The following is a 25252-nucleotide window of genomic DNA, read 5'->3' as shown; positions in this document are numbered from 1 at the left end:
AACAGCAGAGTTTAAATACTGAGAGGTGGTACAGAATACTTTAAAATGCATAAGCTACCCCACCACCTGGGTTCAAACCCCAGGTGCATAACCCCACCGCCTGGGTTCAAATTGCAATTCCACCACTAACTAGTTATTAAGTCTTTAGGCAGATGAGAGAATCATGCTCAATTTGCTCATGTATAATCGGACATAATGACACTGGGTCACTTCCTAGGGTTGTTTGTGAGGGTGAATTAAATACACGTAGAAGCAGTCAGAACATTATGTGGCATGTAGTAGTATGTATCAACTATCATCATCCTCATTACCTTAATTTAAAAACCCTTTGATTTGGAAATTTTACAATTTGCTCTACCTAGCTCCTCAGATTATTTAGACTTCCTAAGGAGAAAAAAATTTCCAAAGCTTATACTTACCTAATTACATCAAAAGTAGTTATACCACTTCTCCCCTCCATACCCAGTTTATATTTCATTTTGTTAAAGGAACTAAGAAGTTCTGCCTCATGTCATATATATCATCTGAGAAGCAGCAGAAAACTTCAAAGTCCCACATCTGAAAACTGTTCCCATGAGATTCACTTTGGAAAAGATGAGGGGGAGGAATGTGGCTAGTTTGCTAAATTCAGTAGAAGAATCACTCAACATATGACAACCCAAAGTATAGAATTTACTACTATGCAGCATACACAGAAAATAATTTGGTAAGTTAGGCTAAATTTGCATTTACGGGTTTTGAATCTGCTCCTCCGCTCTCCCTGTGGTTTCTCCCTGGTTTACATCGCTATCGCTCTCCTGTCCTCCCGGTAATCTCTCAGTCTCCCCTATCCCCTCTTTTCCTTCTGCTTGCTCCGACTCTGTCAGAAACCAAACAAACAAGAGAGTCACAGTCAACAAGGAACTGAAGTAAAAAGATAAAAATGCTTTTATGTAAAGTGCTATAAGAAGCCTGAATCCTGGTTTATTTCCACAGGGTATAAACCTGACTTTCTGACTTTCTGTTGGGAAAATCAAGTGTGTCGTCAGAAAATATCCCTAAAATAATGTGCCCTTTTAAATGGTTCAGCAGATCAATAAACACATTTCCCATATTTCAGGAAAAAAGGAACTAGGCAGACTGAATTACAGAACAATGAAAAAAATGAGGAAGGATAGAAATGTGAAAATTTAAATCTTATTGCAACACATGGGGTCAGAGCCTCCCTCTTCAGCTATTCTGTTCCTCTGTTGGTAGGAGTTTGCAGGAACAGTATGATTCATAAGCTGAAGCAGATAATCTTAATGCATTCCCCACACAAGTACTTCAACTTGTAGAATTTTTCAGTTCAGTAAATAATGGTCTTTATTTCTGAATGTAACTCACAAGGTTTCTGCATTCTTAAACATAATTTTTACATTTTAGAATAAAATTATATTTTACTTGGAAGGCTAATTTTATTTAATAATGGAATGATATAGGAAACAAGATTCAACAGAACTTCTGTTTACAACAAATTTCTTCATGCTTAATATTTCCTGCATATTGAGAGATACATGCTTATACAAGATATAGGACATTGGTAGAAGGTCTCAATGGGCAAGAAATTGATATCAGGGCAGTTCAAATAAGAAAATGTTAACTGAACTCCCGTAATGTGTCAGACAGTACCAAAGTCAGATAAATAATCAATGTAAAAAGGGTAAATACACTTTGTTAATTTCAGTTATCTTCACAGTCAGAGTTTAAACCTGTCAGAAATCAAAACTAAACAACTAGATACCCAATAAGGAACTGTCTACAGCAAGATCTGTGGGTTTGATATAACAGTTTCCCCCACTTACTTTGAAAAGCAGGTGGACATACTATAAATGTTTGTTGGAACGGATCTGTCTGAGTGCAAATTTGGGTGGTTCCAGGCTGCAAGGAAACACCCTGCTGGGCAACTCCAGGAACTGGCGCTGCAGATGATGGGTACAAAGCCGACTGGTAGTTTAGCAGTGAGACATCCGAGTTAGCCAGAGAAAGAGTAGCAGCTGCTGCAGTAGAACTGGAAGCTAGAACACTGGCCTGAAAACAAAAGGATTACAGTTGTATACTGGTATAAAACGGAAATAACAATATTTTTACACGTGCAGAATCTGCCCAGAAAAACTTAAAACAAAGTTTTAAATGTAATATTAACTGTGTTTGAAATAACTCTCTGCTCAAGAAAATTTCCAAATCTCTAAATTTAAGGCATATTGTAAGGTTGAAGAAGAAAACAAAGATTAAAAAAATGGTCCTGTACCAACTGAGGTTGTATAAACCCTTATCTCTTCTTTCTATGCAAAAAGTTGCTGGATGTGAGATACCACCAAATCTCATTTTAAAAGTAGATCTAGCTAAGAAATTAGGAAGCTTACGCCTTCAATAACAAACAAATGTAAGTTATCACCATTTGGCAAACGAATGCAAAACCACTCTTAAAGTTAATTATTGGAAACACCAAACTGAACTCATAGAAACAGTGAGTAGATTGGTGATTGCTAGGAACAGGGTAGCAGGTGGGAGAGAAAATGGGTGAAAGGTCAAAGGGTACAAAACTTGCAATTACAAGATGAATAAGTTCTGAGGATCTGATGTACAGCATCAAAAAATTATTGGAAACACCCTTCAATACATGTAACGAGACATATAAAACCTTTCCAACAGAAAGAGTGTCATCTGGCTAAAGTCAGTACAACTAACAGCAGTAAGTAGTACAATAGCTAGGGTCCTTTTATGGGACAACCTGAGACTATGAGGGCCTGGATTAGGCCTGTGTATCTAATATTTGGCAACGCATGACTGGTAGGTATTATCGGTCTACCCTGTCTTCCATCACTTTTGCCAAGTAGAAATTCCTAAGAAGCAACAAGATCACCAAAGCAAAGATTAGTTTATCTCAACCTGTACTCTTACTAGTTTCTACCCTTCTTAGGTTTGAGTTTCCAAAATCATTTACTAAGTACCTGATTGTGCACTGTGTTAAGCTGGTTGCTGAAGCTCATGGTTAGATTTGTGCTTGTATTGGGGGCAACGTGTGTAGTGAAGGGACTCTTGATCTGACTCACTGTATCATACATGTGAACCCTCCGCTTGCAGATCTCCATGTTCTGAAAACAAGACTTAACACTGAAAAAGAGATTAAAGATTCAGTAAAATGAATGCTGAGATTTAAACAGATAACAAACAACTCAAGATGAATGTGGATCAACATTTTTACCCAAGTATATTTAGATAAAATGAATCAAGAGTTTTTATAACCATAAAGAGAAAAAAACCATACATCTTATTTTTAATCTCATGATTTTTCAATGAGAAAGGAAAGCTTCAGTGAGCCAAACATGCAAGTACCAGGAGTGCCACTCACATGTGACCACTCCATTTAAGCTGTAAGATGGTAACTCAACACAGAACCACATCATGGCAAGTACCCCAGACCATACTCACTGATTGCTATGTGGAAAATCCAGAAGGTGAGTCATTGTCACAAACTGATGGTTAAGAGTTTTCAGAGGAGTAATCCTCTTATCTGCATCAATTGTTAGCATTTTTTTTAGCAGATCAATGTATTCTCTTCGATCCGCCTTCTCTGCCAACATGTCTGTTCCCTCTAGGTCTGTGGACATATTCACCTTCGAAGGAAAATTGAGAAACATTATACTTCATCACTTAATCTTGAATGCTGACACTAAACATCTGCATGACAGATTAGATAGACAGATACAGATCTAGGAGAAAAACCTGAGGAAATCCTTTTTATCATAGTATAATCATTTTCACAAGTGGAAGCTCTTCTTATGCAGTCTAATTAAAATCTTCAATTTGGTAGCGTTTGAGTTTGTTGGTAGAATAAAGCTGAATGAAGTCTTTTCATTCAAAATTTGGACAAGTTAACAAAAGCGATTATTATTACTTAAATATATAAGTTTATATTGTTGAAAAAATTAAATAACACAGTAAGTATAAAGTGTTTAAACAGAATTTGGAACATAATAAGCACTCAACAAATGTTAGCTCTTATGTAAGTATGTATTTAACAGACAAAATAGGAAAGAAACCTTCAGAAACGGTATTTCAAAATACTGACAGGCAACAAGACCAGTTAAAGCAAAAGCAAAGGAGAAATAATTTTAAAAGTGTCCTTGGTTAAAATTCAATGTTTTTTTAATACATGGCAGAATATTAATGAACTTTTTTCTCTAAAAAATGAAAACATACTAGAAGATAACAGATTGAATCTATCTTTAATATAATTAATCAACAGAAGTGTGTCTCTGATTAAAGAGATACATAAATGTCTGGCTTCCTGAAATTTTCTATACTCACCTGAGCCATGTCATCTAAACAATTAAAAATGTACTTTCGAGCTTCTTTTGATTTGATTCCAGTCTCCAATTCATGTTCTTCCGGTGTCTATAAAATAGATTTTTTTTAATTCCATCCATATACCACTCTCACATTTTGTTCTAAATTAAAACCAGAATACAAAGAGACAAGTATCTATCGTCACCCTGCCAACCAGAGATGGCAAACATGGAAGTAATTTACAACCAGAAAATCTTCTTGTGGACAGATGGCACCTGGATACCTGACTACCCCTTCAACAGTGCTAAGTTAAATGTGGAAACAATGACGTGGCACCGCTCCTGAGGGGTGTCATAGAAGAAGCCACATTATCATTTTTCCCTTAAAGCTACATTCAAATGAAATTATTTCAAATGCTAACTATTTAACAGACTCAGAGGGAGACTCACAGGGTTACACAAATTACTCAAGAGATCTCTCAAGTTAAAGGAATAGGGTCAGAAGTAAAAAACAGGTATTTGGATCAAGAAAATATGTAAGGCCTTAATGTGGGGAGTTAGAAAATTATGTTTTCTCACATCCATGAGAATTCTCTAAAAAACAGTCATTGCTAGGTTACTCTAGTTCTTCCTGTGACTCAATAGGAAGCACTATTCTCTATACTCCCTTTTCAGCTGCTGGTTCACATTTGCAAAATAACCTTAGACAAGTGAACAGGCGTTCAGTTTATTTTTTAACTAAGGATCGGATCAAATGTGTACAGTGAAATAATTTTTTCCAAGTACTTCCTCCTGTAAACATACATTCCCATCACGACCACCACCACCCCATTTCCCTCCTCCACCTCAAGAATTTAATAACTAAAAAGTTGAGAGTAAGGAGTACAGGAATGAGTAGTATAGTAGAGGAGACAGACCTTCAGCCTCCACAGCGGATACCCCAAATTTGGATCTCTGTTGAAAAACCTGGTTGTTTTTGTCCCAGCACTGAGAAGATATTCAGCGGGCAGGCCTTGTGTTTGTGAAATGTAACGAATCTGAAACATCAAAATCATTAAAACATTGATTTAGTGTGGAAAGAGAAAATATTAAAAACTTTTACACAAAGACATTACTGCTCTAGCCAAGTCAATACAAATGAAATTCATCTGTAAATACATAAATATGCTAACCCACTCACAGGTTAATTCCCAAATATTTATTCAGTTATTGCCACGTTACTATATGTCACTTACCAGGAAAATTCCATTTTGAAAATTTTGTTTGTAACCATTTTTGCTTTTTTTTTTTAAGTTCACTTATTTATTTTGAGAGAGACAGCACGAGTGGGGGAGGGGCAGAGAGTGAGGGAGAGAGAATCCCAAGCAGGCTCTGTGCTGCCAGCACAGAGCCCGACGTGGGGCTCGAACCCACAAAACTGTGAGATCATGACCTGAGCCAAAACCAAGAGTCAGATGCTTAACTGAGCCACCCAGGTGCCCCACCATTTTTGCTTTCTTGTTGACTTCTGATACAAAGTTCAGAAAACATCAGGAGATTTCTAGGACAGAAGAGAATAATTTTCAACAAACTATTCAATGGATCACCCACCAGGAGTTTTTTTTGTTTTCTTTGTTGATACATTATCAAATTTAAAAGATTTGGAAAACATTTTTATAAATGTCTTTCTTGGCTACTCTAGCTCCTGTCAATTGTCCCTATTCTAAACTGCCATAGAACTTCTCTCTCACACCATAAACTTAGATACTTCATTTAGCTTCTCTATCCCTACATCACTAGAGGGCAGGCACTGTGGTCACTCAATCAACATTTACTGAACACATACTATGAACAAGGCTGGCAGTTCTCAAAGTCTTGTCTGGAGACCCCTGAGGGTCCCTAAGATCCTTTCAGGGAGTCCATGAAGCAAAAACTATTTTTAAAATAATACTAAGAAGTTATCTGCCTTTCATTCCCTTCTTACGGGTATAGAGATTTCTAGAAGGATGTGTCATTGCTCCAATGGTTAATGAAACGTGCTTGTATATACTTATGTTTTTAAAATTTCCCAGTTTTATTGTTCATATTTGTTTGCACAATTGTCATAACTCAAGAAAGCAATAGAAGAGATGATTTGCTTTTCTCTTCACTACTGAGAGTGTTACAACAGGCAATTTTTTTTTTTTACCACCTCTTCCATATTTGAATGGCTATACTTAAGATGAAATTAGAAACGTGTAAGCAAGGAAATAAATCTTACTTCCCACCACTCCTTCTAAAATCTTCAGTTTTAATTTCTACTGTACTATATACTAGTAGATATAAACTACACAGAGCTCTTGGAGATCCTCACCAATTTTTTAACAGTGTGAAGCACAGGTCAGCAAACTATGGCCTATATGCCAAATCTGGCCTACCTATCAGAAAACAGCAGGATACTACTCTTAAATCTGTGGGAACTATGTAATGGGAAGCTAATACAGCATTAGTTAAACAGGAAAAAAAAACTTTTTAATGTAGATAAGAACATTTAAAAAAATTTTTTAATGTTTATTTATTCTTTTTTTTAAATTTTTTTAACGTTTTTATTTATTTTTGAGACAGAGAGAGACAGAGCATGAAGGGGGGAGGGGCAGAGAGAGAAGGAGACACAGAATCAGAAGCAGGCTCCAGGCCCCGAGCCATCAGCCCAGAGCCCGACGCGGGGCTCGAACTCACGGACCGTGAGATCGTGACCTGAGCTGAAGTCAGACGCTCAACCGACTGCGCCACCCAGGCGCCCCTAATGTTTATTTATTCTTGAGAGACAGAGTGCGAGCAGGGGAGGGGCAAAGAGAGACGGAGACACAGAATCTGAAGAAGGCTCCAGGCTCTGAGCCATCAGCACAGAGCCTGACACTGGGCTTGAACCCATGGACCGTGAGATCATGACCTGAGCTGAAGTCAGACGCTTAACTGACTGAGCCACTCAGGTGCCCCAAAGACATTTTAAATGTGAACTTCTTTTGCATACAAAAAGGATGAAAAATTTTTTTAAATCCAGGATAAAATGTATGCAATAAAACACTACACAGACATTTAAAACGAACAAAGAAGTATAGTTATTGACCTATAAAGATACTTCACAATGTAAGTAGAAAAAGCAGATTACAAACAAAATAATCTCACTTTTTAAAAAAATTATTACATTTCACTGATTCTAAGAGGCATATTTTTTTACACTAACATCTCTGAAATCAAGATATATCTTACAACTGATAATTATCATGGTTTAATTGGCAGCATTCTTTCTTAGAGGTACAGAAAAATGTGTATATTTTAATCAACAGTGTCTTAGATATGACCAAATAGATATGCTCCTCTATATCCATAAGTTTATTATGTAGAATAGAATTATATATAGCACATATATTCATTCATTCTTTTAGTAAGTACTTATTGAGCCAGGCATTGGTGATTTTAAAAACAGACACGGTTCCTGCTCTCATAGACCTTGCAGTCAAGTGAGGGAGACAGACACCGAATATTCAAACTTCCAGTTTGAATTGGCATTCTGAAAAAAAGAAACAGACTTCTATAAAAATATATCACAAAGGAACCTGAGTTAGATGGAGGACTGGTGAGGAAAAGCTCCTTGAGAAAGTAACACTTGAGCTAATAAATGAGTAGACACTGACTAGATGAAATGAATGGGTGGCACAGAAATTCCAGACTATGAGAACAGTATGTACATGGGCCTGTGCTAGAAAAAAGCATATTCTTAACCAGTACTGAAATGGTGCCGCCGGTGCTAGAGCATGAAAAGCAAGGAGAAATGCTGTAAGATCAATCTAGAGAAGGAGAGAGAAAGGGGAAAGACAACCCATGTAGGGGTTCAGAGGCCATATGAAGGATTCAGCCCTTTATTCTAAAAGTATAAAAACCCACTGAAGAGCAGGGAGGTAGCATGATCAAATGTGTTTTGTAAAAATCACTTTGTAAAAAAACTGGAGAGAGGTCAGAATAAAGGGAGATTGTCTAGTAACCCAGGCAAGTTAACAAGACAGCCTAGAGTAGGGTAGTAGCAATGGGAGGAGGGATCTCAATCATATTATATAATTATATATTTATATATTATGCATTTATGTATTTATTATATATATAAAATCATTAAAAATATTTTTAATGTTTATTTACTTTTGAGAGAGAGAGACAGAGCATGAGAGAGTAAGGGGCAGAGAGAGGCACACACAGAATCCGAAGCAGGCCCCAGGCTCTGAGCTGTTAGCAGAGCCCAATGCTGGCCTCGAACTCATGGATTGCAAGATCATGACCTGAGCCAAAGTTGGATGCTTAACTGACTGAGTCACCCAGGTGCCCCTAAAAGTATTATATAATTGTTTACTTAATATCTCTCATCATCAAATTATAGCTTCCATGAGGACAAGGACAATGTTTTATGCAGCACTGTATCCCCAGTGTCCAAAGTAGGTAATCCATAAATACATGATGAAAATCAACAAATTATACATTTAAACACAAGATATGCCAAATCCTAATAGTGTTACCTCTGAAGGGTGGAACTACTAGAGATTGAAAGTTTTATCTCCTGGCCTACCGCATCTTTTCTATTTTTTCTATAGTAATGCACTTAAAACACTAAAAATATTTTAAAATATTAATATTACAGGGGAGGCTGGGTGGCTCAGTCGGTTAAGCATCTGACCTCGGCTCAGGTCATAATCTCATGGTCTGTGGGTTCGAGCCTGGCATCAGGCTTTGTGCTGACAGCTCAGAACCTGAGGCCTGTTTCAGATTCTGTGTCTCCCTCTCTCTCTGCCCCTCCCCTGCTCACACTCTGTCTCTCTCTCTCTCTCAAAAATAAATAAACATTAAAAAAATTTTTTTTAATGTTAGTATTACAGAATTAAATTAAGCGAAAGAATGGGAAGCTATCATCCAGATATTACTTTTCATATAGCTTATAATACAGCAAAAACAAGTCTTACATTTATACAAACAAAAAGTATTACTGTCATTTGTTATTTTATTTTATTTTTATTTATTTTTAATTTTATTTTTTTTTTAATTTACATCCAAATTAGTTAGCACATAGTGCAACAATGATTTCAGGAGTAGATTCCTTAGTGCCCCTTACCCATTTAGCCCATCCCCCCTCCCACACCCCCTCCAGTAACCCTCAGTTTGTTCTCCATATTTATGAGTCTCTTATGCTTTGTCCCCCTCCCTGTTTTTATATTATTTTTGTTTCCCTTCCCTTATGTTCACCTGTTTTGTCTCTTAAAGTCCTCACATGAGTGAAGTCATGATTTGTGTCTCTCTCTGACTGGCTAATTTCACTTAGCACAATACCCTCCAGTTCCATCCACATAGTTGCAAATGGCAAGATTTCATTCTTTTTGATTGCCAAGTAATACTCCATTGTGTGTGTGTGTGTGTGTGTGTGTGTATGTGTGTATATATATATATATATATGTGTGTGTGTGTGTGTGTGTATGTGTGTGTATGTATATATATATATATATATATATATATATATATATATATATATATATATACCACATCTTCTTTATCCATCAATGGACATTTGGGCTCTTTTCATACTTTGGCTATTGTCAATAGTGCTGCTATAAACAATGGGGTGCATATGTCCCTTCAAAACAGCACACCTGTATCCCTTGGACAAATACCCATTAGTGCAATTGCTGGGTTGTAGGGTAGTTCTATTTTTAGTTTTTTGAGGAACCTCCATACTAGAGTGGCTGCACCAGCTTGCATTCCCATGTCATTTCTTATCTTAAACAATTAAAATGTTTCCAACAAATTTGAAGCTATTAACTAATTAATATTTAAAGACTCACAAACATTTGCTATATAATCTCAGCTCTAATTTATGAAAAATCCACAGTGGATATCATACTTATAGTGAAAGACTACTTTCCCCCTAAAACTTAGAACAAGGCAAGGATGTCAGCTCTTACACTTCTATTCAACACTGTATTAGTGGTTCATTGCAAAGGAATTAGGCAAGAAAAGAAAAAAGGAATCCAGATTGGAAAGGAAGATGTAAAACTACTTTTATTTGTAGTTGGCATGATCTATAGTTAGAAAATTGTAAGGAATCCATCAAAACTATTAGAACTAGAGTTCTATCAGAAAACTACTAGAGGGGTGCCTGGCTGACTCAGTCAGTAGAGCATACAGTTCTTGATCTTGGGGTCGTGAGTTCAAGCCACATGTTGGGTATAGAGATTACTTAATAAAAATAATAATAAATAACCTTTAAAAAGAAAAAAAAGAAAGAAAATTACTAGTAATAGAGTTCAACAAGGTTGCAGAATATGGGGCGCCTGGGTGGCGCAGTCGGTTAAGTGTCCGACTTCAGCCAGGTCACGATCTCGCGGTCCGGGAGTTCGAGCCCTGCGTCAGGCTCTGGGCTGATGGCTCGAAGCCTGGAGCCTGTTTCTGATTCTGTGTCTCCCTCTCTCTCTGCCCCTCCCCCGTTCATGCTCTGTCTCTCTCTGTCCCAAAAAATAAATAAACGTTGAAAAAAAAAAATTAAAAAAAAAAACAAAAAACAAGGTTGCAGAATACAAGATCAATTACAAAACTCATTGTATTTCTATACGTTAGAAACAATCTGAAAATAAAATTAAGAAAATAATTCCATTCACCACAGCCAACAAAACAACAACAAAAAACCCCAGAATACTTAGAAATAAAAGAAATGTAGGGGTGCCTGGGTGGCTTAGCTGGTTAAGTGTCCAACTCTTGATTTTGGCTCAGGAAATGATCTCACAGTTTGTGGGATCAAGCCCCGAGTCAGGCTCTGTGTGCTGACAACAAAGAGCCTACCTGGGATTCTCTCTCTCCCTCTCTCTTTCTCTGTCCCTCCCCTGCTCACCCAGATGTGTGCGCACTTTCTCTCTCTCAAAATAAATCAACATAAACAAAAAGAAATGTAAAACCTATATTCTGAAAATTACAAAAAGCTGCCAAAGAAAACCTAAAAAAAAATCTGGTCACATTTATGGATCAGAAGACAGTATTGTTAAGATGCTGATACTTTCCAGAAATTCAATGCACTCACTACTAAAACAAAAACAAAAACAAAAAAACAAGAAAAAATAAAAAACAAGAAAAAACCCAATGACTTTTTTTGCAGGAAAAAAAAAATTCTAAAATTCATATGGAATCACAGGGGACCCCAAATAGCCAAAACAATCTTAAAAAAGAACAAAGTTAGAGGCTTCACACTCCCTGGTTTCAAAACCAACTACAAAGCTATAGTAACGAAAACAACGTGGTACCAGCATAAAGACAGATATAAGATACAGATCAATGGAACAGAATTGACAGTCCAGAAATAAATCTTTGTATTTATGGTCAACTGAGTTTTGATAAGGATGCTAAGACCTGGCTAAGATCTTAGCTTTCTCTGCTAAGATCTAGCAGAGAAAGAAGTCTTCTGGCAAATGGTGCTGGAAAAACTGAATATCCACATGCAAAATACTGAAAGTGAACCCTTGCTTTATTCTATGATGAAAAACCAACTTAAAATGGCTCAAACATCTAAATGCAAGAGACAAAACTATACCTCTCAGAAGAAAACACAGGAGAAATCTTCATGACTTTGAATTTAGTAATAATTTCTTGGATATGATACCACAGGTACAAGTAACAAAAGGAAGAACAAACTGGTCTTCATCAAAATTAAAAACTTTTGTGCAAACAATGCTATCAACTTAGTGAAAAGGCAACTCCAAGGAATGAGAGAAAAGTTTTGCAAATTATATATCTAATTAGGGATCAATACCCAGAATATGTAAAAACTCCTACAACTCAACAATAAACAGCCCAATTCAAAAATGGGCAATGGACTTAAGTAAACTTCTCTAGAGGAGATAAACCAGGTATCCCCTGGGGCGCACCTGAGTGAGGGAAGGGCAAAGAGAGAAGAGAATCAATCCCCAGTGGGCTCTGTGCGGTCACTTCACACCCATAAGGATGGCTGCTATCTTTAAAAAAGAAAAGAAAAGAAAAGAAAAGAAAAGAAAAGAAAAGAAAAGAAAAGAAAAGAAAAGAAAAGAAAAGAAAAGAAAAGAAAAAAGAAAAGAAAAAGAAAAAAGTAAAATAACCAGTGTTGGCAAGGATGTAGAGAAATTGAAACCCCTGTGTATTGCTGGTAGGAATGCAAAATGATATGACTGCTGTGGAAAACAGTTTGTTTAATCATAAAATTTCCAGATAACCCAGTAATTCACTTCTCGCTATATACCCCCCAAAAACTGAAAATAGGAACTTAAACATCTGTATGCCAGTGTTCGTAGCACCATTATTCACAATAGCCAAAAGATGATAACTCAATATCCATCAAAACATAAATGGATAAACAAAATGTGATGAACATATATACAACGGAACATTATTCAGCCATAAAAAGTAACGGCATTCTGATACACACTACAGCACGGATGAAAACATGTTAATAAAGAAGCCCATCACAAAGAAACGACACATTGTGTGTAATAAATATGATAAATTACAATAGGCAAGTCTATAGAGACAGAAAGAAGAATAGTGGTGGCCAGGGGCAGGAGAGGGTACAGGTTAGGGGAGAATGGGCATTGACTGCTAATTAGGTGCAGGGTTTCATTACAGAGGGATGAAAATGTTCTAAAACTGGTTATGGGGATGGTTCACAACCCTGTGAACATACTAAAAATCACTGAGTTGTACACTTTAAATGACTGACTTACATGGTATACAAAGTATATCTCAATAAAGTTGTTTTAAAGAAACTTGGCTGGAAGAACAGAGATCCTGCCACAGAAATCTTTTTGTATAACCAGAGATGCATCAGGATAACCTATCCCCAATCCTGCTCTAAAACAGCAGTATCCCATTTATTCAACATGGGAAAAATGACTTCCTCCTACCACCCACAGTTTCACATCTATGCACACTGGGCAAAAATCCTCAAAACTACCAGTTCATCTCTTTATTTTAAAAAGCCTCAGGCGTACCTTAGCTTTTAAATCTAATTTTAGTTGGTTCTACTTCCTAGGAAAATTTACAGTACCGATCTGTTTACTAAAGTTGAAGGCTGGCCTAGGGATGGCACTTTCATGACTGTGATTGCTCAGAGTAAGGTTTCTTAACTAGGGATCCATGAATCTCCTAAATTTGTACTCAAAATACCATATGCAAATTTTTCTGAGAAGACTCACATCCCTAACTTCATCGGATTCTCAAAAAGGAGAATCAATAAGTTAGTTCAACCAACTGTGTTTTTGCCTCACTTAATCTCCTTCACACTTTTTTATTGTAAAATAAGAAAGCTGGCTTCTTTCTCACAAGGTACAAGAGAGATTAAATTTCAGAGTTCAATATAACTAGTTACATATCACATGAGTAATTCATTTTTTATATTTCAATCAAAGACGTGCCCAAAGAGTCAAATTTTTGGAAGGTGAATCTAAAATGGATCAAGGAATCAAAATTCTAGGTTGAATAGGGAAAAACACTGTTTTGTTCTTTTTTCCTTTTAATAATTCCAGATAACCATTTATTTCTTTAAAAACAATAAACAAGGGCGCCTGGATGGCTCAGTCAGTTAAGCACCAGACTTCGGCTCAGGTCGTGATCTCACGGTTCATGGGTTCAGGCCCTGCGTCAGGCTCTGTGCTGACAGCTCAGAGCCCGGAGCCTGCTTCAGATTCCGTGTCTCCCTCTGTCTCTGCCCCTCCCCTGCTCGCACTCGGTTTCTCTCTCCTTTTCTCAAAAATAAATAAACATTAAAAAAATTTTTGAAAACAAAAAATTAAAAAGCCTCATGTACTTACTATGTGCCAGACACAGACCAGAAGCTGAGGATATAATAGTGGGATGAAACAGTCTATGCCCTCAAAGAGCTTACAGCATAGTGGTTAGAACCATTTTTATTAAAAGAACAAGAAATAAGAATTTACAATTTATTTCCCTTCATTTCCCCTTAGGACCAGCTCCTTGGGAAATTGCAGCATATTTTCTAAAGCTCCTTTGTTTTGAGATATAGACCATTTATTCCAATACTTTTCAACTCCTATGATTTCCCTCCTAAATCGTATTTTACAGAGACCCAGTATATATCACAGCTTCCGGGGCCCAATGTGTTTCAATTTGTAGAGAGTACTTCAGCATATGGCATGTATAAAAGGAAGTAACAGCTCTGAGTGAGCCAAAGGTCACTCTTAAAATTCCTATTCCTCATCCTTCTTTACTTTCATATCTTAAAAACTCACAAGACACATTTATTAACCCAAGTCAGTCTCTCTAATAAATCATCGCAGATCTGGAAAGGTACCAAAGTAATATGAAATAAGAACCTTTCTTAACTGTTGAATTGCGAATGTAACATCAGACTAAAAAGGAGGTAGAGAAAATTGTATCCTTAAAAAATCCTTTCTAATTAGACTATTTTTCCATATCTAAAAACTTCACTAGTAAGTACTTCTCTTCCTCTAAAATCTATTTCATTAGTAAATACTTGCTTTCTATTCAAGTATACACTCTTACCTGATCATATTCTGAAGCACCAGGATAGAGAGGCCATCCCAGGAACAGCTCAGCTATCACACAGCCCAATGACCACATATCAATAGCTTCACAAAACGGTAATCCAAGAATAATTTCAGGGGCTCTAGCAAAAACAAAAATAGCAAATTAAAAAATAAACATTATCTGGGGAAATTATGTTGACTAAGTCCCGTTTTAGTATCAGCTAAAGGTACATTGATTTAAAGAAACTGAAAACTATCTTTGATATAAAATCCATCATTTGAAACCTCTGGGGCCAGCTGTGTTTTGGAATTCACATTTTTTTTTTTTTTTAATTTCAGAAAGGTACTATCATGTATAAACTACATATTGCATAATAATCCCAATGGAGTTTAGGGAAGCACCCTCAAATCAAACACATTAATACTTCTGTACCGAAGTCAATGAATAGTCATACCATGTTGGTGAATAAAAGATCTTAAGTAGCCTTATGTTGTTTCTTTTTTTTTTAATTTTTTTAATGTTTTATTTATTTTTGAGACAGAGAGAGACAGAGCATGAGGAGGGGAGGGGCAGAGAGAGCAAGACACAGAATCGGAAGCAGGGTCCAGGCTCTGAGCTGTCAGCACAGAGTCCGACACGGGACTCGAACTCACAAACCGCGAGGATCATGACCCGAGCCAAAGTCGGATGCTTAACCGACTGAGCCACCCAGGCGCCCTGGCCTTACATTGTTTCAAGTCAGATTTTGCCAATACACCAAACTTAGAAAAAGTTTTTTAATTTTGAGAGCTTTCTGGATTTTGAAATAACAGATTTCAGATAAGGGATCCCAGATAAGGGATCCCAGATTTATTCTTTTTACTCTTAGCACCTTTTTAATTACAGAAAAATCAATTAAATGACCTGATCAATAAATACCCCTTGGTAACAGAAATGCCTTCTACAGAAATATAGTGGTTGGCAGCACTATAGAATATTCATTTCCATTAATGCTCCAAGTGAAAAACCTAACGCTAGGGAACCTTAAAGAGAAAACGAAGATAATACCATAAGCCTAGAGCTTTATATGTATGAACACATTCAAGGTAAAATTATTATCCCCATTTATAGAGGAAACTGAGGCAAAAAAAAATTTGCCCAAAATCACAGTTAATAAGTGGCAGAGCTAGAATCTGAACCGTGGCTATCCGGCCCCAGAACTGAGTATATTGTACTGTCTCTAAATAAGTAAGAGTTAAGCACATACCCACCTATATAACTCAATTTGGCTTGATGGTATACATGGCATTTTCCAACCACGACTAAAATTATGAGATAAATGGGTTTTTAAGGGGAGGGTGATGATAATATGTATCACTAATATGAATAATAATTATAGATGACACTTATATAGTGCTTACTCTGTGCCATTAAATGTTCTAACAAGCCCCTCATAAATGTGGTCACTTATTCCTTTACAAAAATCCTATGGAAGTAGGTATTACTAATGTTAAGTCATCAATTCTAAGATGAATGCTTGTTTCACTTTTTTTTTAATTTATTTGAGAGAGAGACAATGAGCACACAAGCAACCATGAGTGGGGGAGGGGCAGAAAGAGAAGAGAGAGAGAATCCCAAGCAGCATCCGCATTGTCCGCGTGGAGCACGGGAGCCCGATGCAGGGCCTGAACTCACAAACCATAAGATCATTATGACCTGAGCCGAAATCAAGAGTCGGACGCTTCACCAACTGAGCCACCCAGGCATCCCTGTTTTTTTTCATATTTTAACATCCCTGAAATCAAGAAGATTCTTGTAAATGATGATGTATTTTAGTTCACTGGCAGTGCTTTTACTTTCTTATTGGGACCTAAATAATGTTTCTTTTTCTAATCAATGGTGTATCAGATTCTATGTAATAAAGTATCATTTCCATTTTACAGATGAAGAAACTAGGCATTGAGAAGATAAGTAACTCACCAAAGGCCACATAATTACAAAATGATGGAGGCCAGGCAGTCTGGATGTAAGGTTTGAGCTCTTAAACATTTTATCATCATCTCCAAATAATTTCCTTTCCTTCTTACAAGTCACAGAATTGGAATGTGTAAGGGAATACCAGCTCCAGACCCCTCAGCAGATCTCTCCATCTAACAGGCTATGAACCCTCATGGGATGTATAGGTTTCCCCAACTTCACTTTTAAGTAATATGTGCTTATTGTTGCTCTGGAGCAGGGAGGATTGAGCAGGCAGAGTATAAAGATATTTCCTAAAATAAGAATATCCTCCCCAAGTACTTTTCTAAATAAGTAGCCCTTAGAAAATAAGGTAAAGTAGAGGACTCCATAGGGTCTAGAGGCTTTCCTGACCCTTGTACAGAAACAGCAGAAGGATGATCCGAGCCTGCTGAGACTTCCACTATTTGACAGCTATGGATAGAACGACTACTATCACCTGTTTTTATGCTATTTGAGGTGAACTGTGGTTCTGCGAACCAAAGAAACAACCTTCAAAGGGGATACTCTTTGCAGGTGGCTAGAGCCACATATTACTGACAGAGTTTCAGAGTTTAATTAAACCCCAACCAGTATAGCATGTTTTTAAGATGGCACAAATTTAACAGCATTAATAAACTAGAGAGTAAGACTATCCAGAAACATAAAAGCTTTTCTAAAATTGAAAAGGGACAAAATTTTTACTTTCAGTGAGCAGAATCGTTAATTTCCAAGTTCATGACAGTGCCAAAAATAGCTGGCAGGGAAAGTGCAAATGGCTTTGTGCCAAAATAAAAACTGGGCTTAGAACATTCCTAAGCATCAACTGAAGAGCAGCAGATTGATTCTGCCATTCTCACTATACCAGGAAGACATTTTAAAATCCAAAGGTAGGTCACAGGGAGGGGCAGGCTACCCAACAACTTACTTCATTAAAAAAAGTAGCAATAATACGTGGTAACTGTTAGGCTTCCAAAGCTTCAAGTTTCAGAGAAATTAAGAAAAATACTAATTCCAGCCCCCAAGCTCCATTAGACAAAAAAAAAAAAAAAAAAAAAAAAAAAAATACCCTAAAGACTGGCTGGAATCAGTTTTTCCATTTAGTCTCACTCTGCTTCTGGAGTAACAAAAGCAGCTAAGGATTTTTACCAAAAACTCACTAAAAGAGTAATTCTACCCCATCTACCATACAAAAAGATGAGTACCAAAAGAACAAAAAAGCAAAAAAATAAAATAAGGCTGCTCAGTCTACTGAGAGCTTTTCACTACCATTAGAAACTAGAAATGCTGGCTGACCTAAACTCTAAGAAGCAAAAAGATTGAAATTATTTTCTTTTACTGAACAGAACAGCATCATTTAAAGCAGGTACTTCTCTAAAGACTGAATGTTTTAAATTCTGAATTCAGATTATAATTCTTGGTACTATCTTCATTACTGTATCATCTTTCCCCTTGGCCTCCATTATTTTTCAATCCCTCAATAAGAACTCTAGACAGTAAAATTCTGGTTCTACTTTACCTGTATAATGATACTGAGATAATTACTTCTCTAGGTCCCTTTCTAGCTCTGACATTCTAACAACTGATCAGTAAAAAACATTACCTATAGAGGGGCGCCCGGGTGGCTCAGTTGGTTAAGCGTCCAACTCTTGGTTTCGTCTCAGGTCATGACCTCACGGTTTCACGAGTTTGAGCCCGAGTCAGGCTCTGCAGTGCTCGAGTCAGGCTCTGCAGTGACAGTGCTGTGAAGCCTGCTTGGGATTCTTTCTCTCTCTCTCCCTCTCTCTCTACCCCTCCCCCTTTCACGCTGTCTCTCTCGTTCTCAAATTAAATAAATAAACTTAAAAAAAAATTTTTTAGGGGTGCCTGGCTCAGTCGGTTAAATGTCTGACTTCGGCTCAGGTCATGATCTCTCTGTTCGTGAGTCCAAACCCTGTGTTGGGCTCTGTGCTGACAGCTCAGAGCCTGGAGCCTGCTTTGGATTCTGTGTCTCCCTCTCTGTCTTTCCCCCACTGTACTATCTCTCTCTGTCTCTCAAAATTGAATAAATGTTAAAAAAAAAATTTTTTTTTTAATTTTTAAGATTATCTATAGAAGCACAGGGAAGAGAGGGAAAAATCCAAACTGACAATATTCACTGTTGTAGGAAAATGGCATTAACTGTACTTTAGACATGGTGAGTGTCTTTTCTATGAAAATACATCCCATCCTTAAAAAACAAATACTAACCAGGCTCTGATTACTGTAACCAGGTTGTAGAAACAGCAATCCCTGTCTTTTGATTTCTCAACTTCAAACTTCTTTAAACTAAAAAATTCCTCCAAAGTTATAAAGCGTTATTTTACTAGAACCCAGAGCAAGCTGTGGGTAGGATCACTTAACAGCAGAAGTTATTCTCTGCTCATTTTCATGAACACTCTTTGTTTCTTCCTGCCCATCTCAGAGGCATCAAACTTACTTATCAGATCAGATATGTTACATAAAGTCTTAACTTCCTGCATCTGTGGCTTGGTGAAACTGTAGTATGTTTATTTGTCTAGGATAAACTGAAAATACGCTTTCCTTCTCTAGACTTTGTCCTTCCATATATAACAAATACAGCGATCTCAACTTTCAATAAAGGCCAGTTTTCCATTTTTCAGAATGGAAAAGCACTGAGCTTGTAGGCATGGCAAACCTTTGTGCCTGAAACTCAAGCCCCAAAGACAGCAACTTTTCTTGAAATTAGTCTACATTTACGTTTAAAGTGCCCAGGAAATAAAGCATATTATTTCCACTGCCTAAGGCATTTAGCCATGCCCACTGCTAACAGAGACAGGATGGTGGCAAAAGTTTGTCAACTGATAATATTTTGGCATGTTATCAGCAAGATGAAGCAATGTAAACTAAAAAGGAGGGGAAGGGGAAGGCTGGCTTTGGAGCCCGGATGCTTCAATGGCCAAAGGGATTTCACAGAGGTTTTCTGAAAGATAACAGGGTGAGGACGTAATAGCCTCTAAAAGCAACATGAAGAATACCACTGTGGATAAAATTAATGATAAAGAAGGAATGCCTGAGCTGCTATTCCATTGGCTTTGGGTTCATTATCAAGTATTGCTGCGATAAAACAGAAGAGTCCCACTGCTAAATCCTAAATGCAGTCAAGCCCTGGATATTGGACTTCAGTATGCACACTAATTACTCAGTAATACACAGAAAGAACTCCTGTTTTTAAGGGGTAAACTTAGCTCCATTTAAAATTACTCCTATACTCAGCAATTAAATGCAATGGATTTGCAGGATGATTTGTTGAAGAGTAATCACCAGTGGACTTAAAAATTTGAAAATCCTATTTGTTTCCAAAAACAAAACAACCAAATTACTCAAATCGCAACTTGAATTTAAAAGGACAGGGAGGGGCACCTGGGTGGCGCAGTCGGTTAAGCATCCGACTTCAACCAGGTCACGATCTCACGGTCCGGTCCGTGAGTTCGAGCCCCGCGTCAGGCTCTGGGCTGATGGCTCAGAGCCTGGAGCCTGTTTCCGATTCTGTGTCTCCCTCTCTCTCTGCCCCTCCCCCGTTCATGCTCTGTCTCTCTCTGTCCCAAAAATAAATAAACGTTGAAAAAAAAAATTTTTTTTTTAAATAAAAGGACAGGGAAAGGGGCAAAGACAGCAACCTAACACTGAAAATTATTCAAACGAATTACTTATTGGAGAAAGCTAAGCAGCCAGAAAACTATGTACCCCTCAAATCTTTGCCCCTCAAGAGAAAATGCCATCAAAATTATTTCACAAAATAATTCTTATTTCTATCACTCTTCTTCTATCTTAAAATTGCTTTCGTTACAAGCCAAGGCAAGTAGTTAAAGAACACCTGCAGGCCTGATTAGAGAAGAGATCAAGAAGCAAGAGCCCATCAGCCCCCACCCCACAGCGGTGCCCTCCCTCCTAATTCCCCAAGGCTCCCAACAAGATGCAGAACTGAGCTTGTAAGTGGACCTGTAGAGTGTTTCTGCAAATACACACGAGTGGGGAGTGGTGGGATTACTCAAAGGAGCAAACTAAAAGAAAAAGTAATCAGAACCTATATCTTCCAAGCAGTGAATCAGTAAATGGAGGAGAGATTCTCAAAATTAGCCCAACTGCCTAGAGCAATATGAAACCAGAAACCAATGCTCTAGGAATTTCTTTACTCCATCTCTCTCAAGTAAGAAATACCATAGTTTTACAAAGTTATAAAAGGAAAAGATAAAAATAGAGAAGAGTGGATTCGAAGATGTAATGTGAAAATGTCATTACTACCCAAAGTGATTTACAGATTTGGTGCAACCCTTCAAAAACCAATGAGGTTTTTTGTAGAAATAGAAAAATTCATCCTAAAATTTATATGGAAATCTCAAGGGACTCCAAATAGCCAAAACAATATTAAAAGAGAATAAAGCTGGAGATCTTACACTCCTGATTTTAAAAGTTACTACAAAGCTACAAGTAATCAAAATGATGTGCTACTGGCATAAAGACAGACATACAGACCAATGGACAAAAGAGCCCAGAAATAAACCCTTGTGTTTGTGGTCAATGAATTTTGACAAGTGTCAAGATCTTTCACTGGAGAAAGAATAGTCTTTTGAGCAAATGGTGCTAGGAAAACTGAATATCCACATGCAAAAGAATGAAACTGGACCCTTACCCTACACCGTATACAAAAATTAACTTAAAATAGATCAAAGAACAAAATATAAGAGCTATCTATGTCTATATTATATTCTTATAAGAGCTAAAAACTATAGAACGCTCAGAAGAAAGCAAAAGGGAAAAAACTTTAGGACACTGGTTTGACAATGATTTCTTAGCTATAATACCAAAAGCATGAGAAACAAACAAACAAACAAAACACACAAACTGGACTTCATCAAAGTTTAAAACTTTTGTGCAAACACCATCAACAAAGTGAAAAGGCAACCCCACGGAATGAGAGAATATATATGCACATCATCTATCTGCAGAGGGATTAATACCCAGAATATATAAAGAACTCTTACAACTCAACAAAAAAACAACCCAATTCAAAAATGGACAAAGGACTTGAACAGACATCTCTCCAGAGAAGATACACAGATGTCCAATAAGTAAATGAAAAGATGCTCAAGATCACTAATCTTTAGGGAAATGCAAATCAAATACCATTTCACACACATAAGGATGGCTATTATCCCTCCCATCCCCAGAAAACAAAAACAAGTGTTGATGAGGAGGTGGAGAGATTGGAATCCTCATGCATTGCTACTGGGAATGTAAATAGTGTAGCTGTAGAACAGTTTGGTGATTCCTCAAAAATTAAACAGAATTATCATATGATCCAGCAGTTCTACTTCTAGCTATATACCCAAAAGAGTTGAAAACAGGGTCTTAAACACTTGAGAGCTAATGTTCACTGCAGCATTATTCACAATAGCCAAAAATGTGGAAACCTGAGGGAATGGATAAACAAAATGTAGTACATTCATGCACTGGAATATTATTCAGTCATGAAAAGGAATGGAATTCCGATACATGCTACAGTCTGGATTAACTTTGAAAACATTATGCTAAGTGAAATAAGCCAGAAACAAAGGGACAAATATTGCATGATTCCACTTACATGCAGTACCTAGAAGAGGCAAATTCACAGAGACAGAAAGTCAGATAGAGCTTACCAGGGGGAAGGGGGAAGGTGGAGTTATTGCTTAATGGTTACAGAATTTCTGTTTTGGGTGACGAAAAAAATTTAGAAATAGTGGTGATGCTTACACAACATTGTGAATGTACTTAATGACACTGAATGGTACACTTAAAAATGGTTAAAATGGTAGACTTCATGTTAGGCAGATTTTACACCATTAGAAAAAAAACTATGCAGATGGCTAATTTTCTGAGCCCCTGTACGGTTAAAACACCCTTCTATTACTTTCATACATAATATAAACTTCTAAGTTCAGACTTTCTATTTACTCAAAATTTCATATAGGCATTTGACATGTTGGACATATCTCCTGATAAACATGTTTTGCGGATTACCTATTTTTTGTTTATTGTTTCACTTCTTGACTAGGTGAGTGGAAAATTTGTATTTAATGAATGATCACTAAAATTATCAGATTACTTAAAATTAATAACTAGTCAAATAAATGAGGTACTGAGAAATAAAAGCTCACTTCAAAAGACTTCCCCTTTTCCTTTCAGTAATTCTCCTTGGTTAACAGCACAAACAACATTGTATATACCACCCTTTAAGTACTGTCCCAATAATTACTATATATTAAAAAGGTAGCTTTGTTAGAAGTACCAATCTGGAAATATAAATCACTGAAGTATAAGGCACTTGGGTCAAGGACATTCTAGGATAACCAAATAAGCTCATAACCAAAAAAGTTCAAACTATTACAGAGAATGTTAAAACAGGAAGAGCCCTTGGTAATCAACAAACTCAATTCTCTAAATTACACAAGATAGGAAATGTATAAGAATGAAAAAACCTGGAATTATTCCCAAGGCATCCTACCTGCCAAGATAGGAATGTGGAAAAAGTAGCAGCATATGCCCAAATTCATTACAAATAAGTGAACATCTTTATATTTTTAAAGACTCTTTAGAATGGGAAAATTGGGTATAATGGCACTTACTAAAAAAGAACCAGATGCTAGTATTCATTCAACTAGAAACAACCTTCAGAATCAAACTGAATTTTTCCAGCGTTAAATAAAATAATGTTACATATAGGAATGCCACACAGGGGTATGAAGTAAAACATAGTATTCTATCTTGGACCCTGTAAATAAATTCATTGTTATATGTAGCCCTATGTAACACCTTTAAGTATAAAGACAGATCTCTAGTCTAAGATACGCTTTTTAGCATTTGCCACTTGCCTGTAGTAACGTGACTGTAAGTAGGTTGAGCACACAGCTTTGGAAACGTGACTAGCAGAACCAAAGTCAATGACCTTCACTCGGTAGGGTTGGCGCACTGGATCGACCAGCATTATGTTTTCAGGCTTAAGGTCAGCGTGAATCAGACCAAGGCTCTTGAGCTTCATCAGGGCTGTGGCCACCTGCTGCAAGATTGGTCTGATGTACTTGAGTGGCAGTGGGCTAAACTTGTTCTGCTTTAGAAAATCATACAAGTTCTGCTCCAGCATCTCAAACACAAGGCAGGTGTGATTCTTATGCTGAAAGCACTCGTAAGAACGAACAAAATTATACTCATCGGCATTTTCACTGCTTAGGCGGGAAAGGATGCTCACTTCAATCTGTCCTTGTCTGGCATAGGAGGGGTGGTTCTTCAAGATTTTAATAGCCACAATTTCCTTAGTGCTCCGCTTCCAGCACTTAGCCACCTGTCCAAATGTTCCCCGGCCTAGGAACTCCAACACTTCGTAGCTATTGGTCATAGAGCAAAGGATCTCATGCTGGACCAGCTGGTAATCCCCTTCTCCGCTGGAACTGCTACTCTTTGTGGTCACAGTGGTGGTCGTGGCAGCAGCACCCACCACAGTCCTGTTTTGCAGCATGAGAGGGGGATGTTCTTCTATGATTTGCACGCTACCGTTGCTGTCAACTTCCTCACTTTTTCTTTTCAATCCACATTTTTGATATGGCTCAAGCAAAGAAACGTTGTTTCTGTGAGTCAGGGTCTGGCTGCTTTGGAAGGTTGCCGTAGCAGCACCGGCCGAGCTATCAGCAGCGGTTACGACGATACGCTCCGCTGCAGGAGCCGGGAGGAGAAGGCCCTGGTCGTAAGCAGGGATGTTGAAATTTGCTACCTGGTGAGAGGAGCTGGCTTGCCCTTGTGTGGCTGGGAGGGTTTTGCTGTGGGTATAATATTTGTCGTTGCTGCTCTGTCCAGAAACATCCCAGCCAGAGGGCTCTATTTTCAGTTTCTTCGCACTGCAGAAGGCACTCGACGACACTGATGGGGGGGAAAACACCTGCAGCTGTGATGCCATACCTACATTGAGAGACAGGAAGAATTAGATCCTCAATTTTATACAACTCCTCAATTAATAGATAAGAAAACTTTTAGTTTAGAAAAACCACAAGTAAAATATAACTATCTGGCTAAGATTTTATCTCACACATTTTCTAAAACATGTTTCCTAGCACAGAAAGTTCAACCTTCTGATCTAAATACACAACCGTAGGGGCGCCTGGGTGGCACAGTCGGTTAAGCGTCCGACTTCAGCCAGGTCACGATCTCTCGGTCCGTGAGTTCAAGCTCCGCATCAGGCTCTGAGCTGATGGCTCGGAGCCTGGAGCCTGCTTCCGATTCTGTGTCTCCCTCTCTCTGACCCTCCCCCATTCGTGCTCTGTCTCTCTCTGTCCCAAAAATAAATAAACGTTGAAAAAAAATTTTTAAAAAATAAAAAATAAATAAATAAATAAATACACAACCGTAAGCACTCTTTGAGACTCAGCAATAGTAGGTCA

At 37.5% G+C, this 25252-nt stretch overlaps 1 protein-coding gene across 9 annotated transcripts in view; it reads right to left on the bottom strand.

Annotated features, from left to right (window-relative positions):
* Positions 1-25252, bottom strand: part of HIPK1 (homeodomain interacting protein kinase 1) — a 52490-nt gene that overhangs the window by 17100 nt on the left and 10138 nt on the right. For all 9 annotated transcript variants that reach the window (XM_011285077.4, XM_023259006.2, XM_023259008.2 and 6 more), the window contains exons 2-8: positions 23696-24773; positions 14847-14970; positions 5228-5347; positions 4333-4419; positions 3454-3638; positions 2973-3135; positions 1824-2049 (exon numbers count right to left, since the gene is read on the bottom strand). In XM_011285077.4, the coding sequence (XP_011283379.1) occupies positions 1824-2049; positions 2973-3135; positions 3454-3638; positions 4333-4419; positions 5228-5347; positions 14847-14970; positions 23696-24771 (1981 nt within the window). In that variant the 5' untranslated portion in view covers positions 24772-24773. The remainder of the gene's footprint in view (positions 1-1823; positions 2050-2972; positions 3136-3453; positions 3639-4332; positions 4420-5227; positions 5348-14846; positions 14971-23695; positions 24774-25252) is intronic.

This window comes from Felis catus, chromosome C1 (genome assembly GCF_018350175.1).
Source record: "Felis catus isolate Fca126 chromosome C1, F.catus_Fca126_mat1.0, whole genome shotgun sequence".
NCBI classification, from domain to species: domain Eukaryota; kingdom Metazoa; phylum Chordata; class Mammalia; order Carnivora; family Felidae; genus Felis; species Felis catus.
Note: the sequence above shows the minus strand (reverse complement) of the source record. Positions and strands in the feature narration are given on the sequence as shown.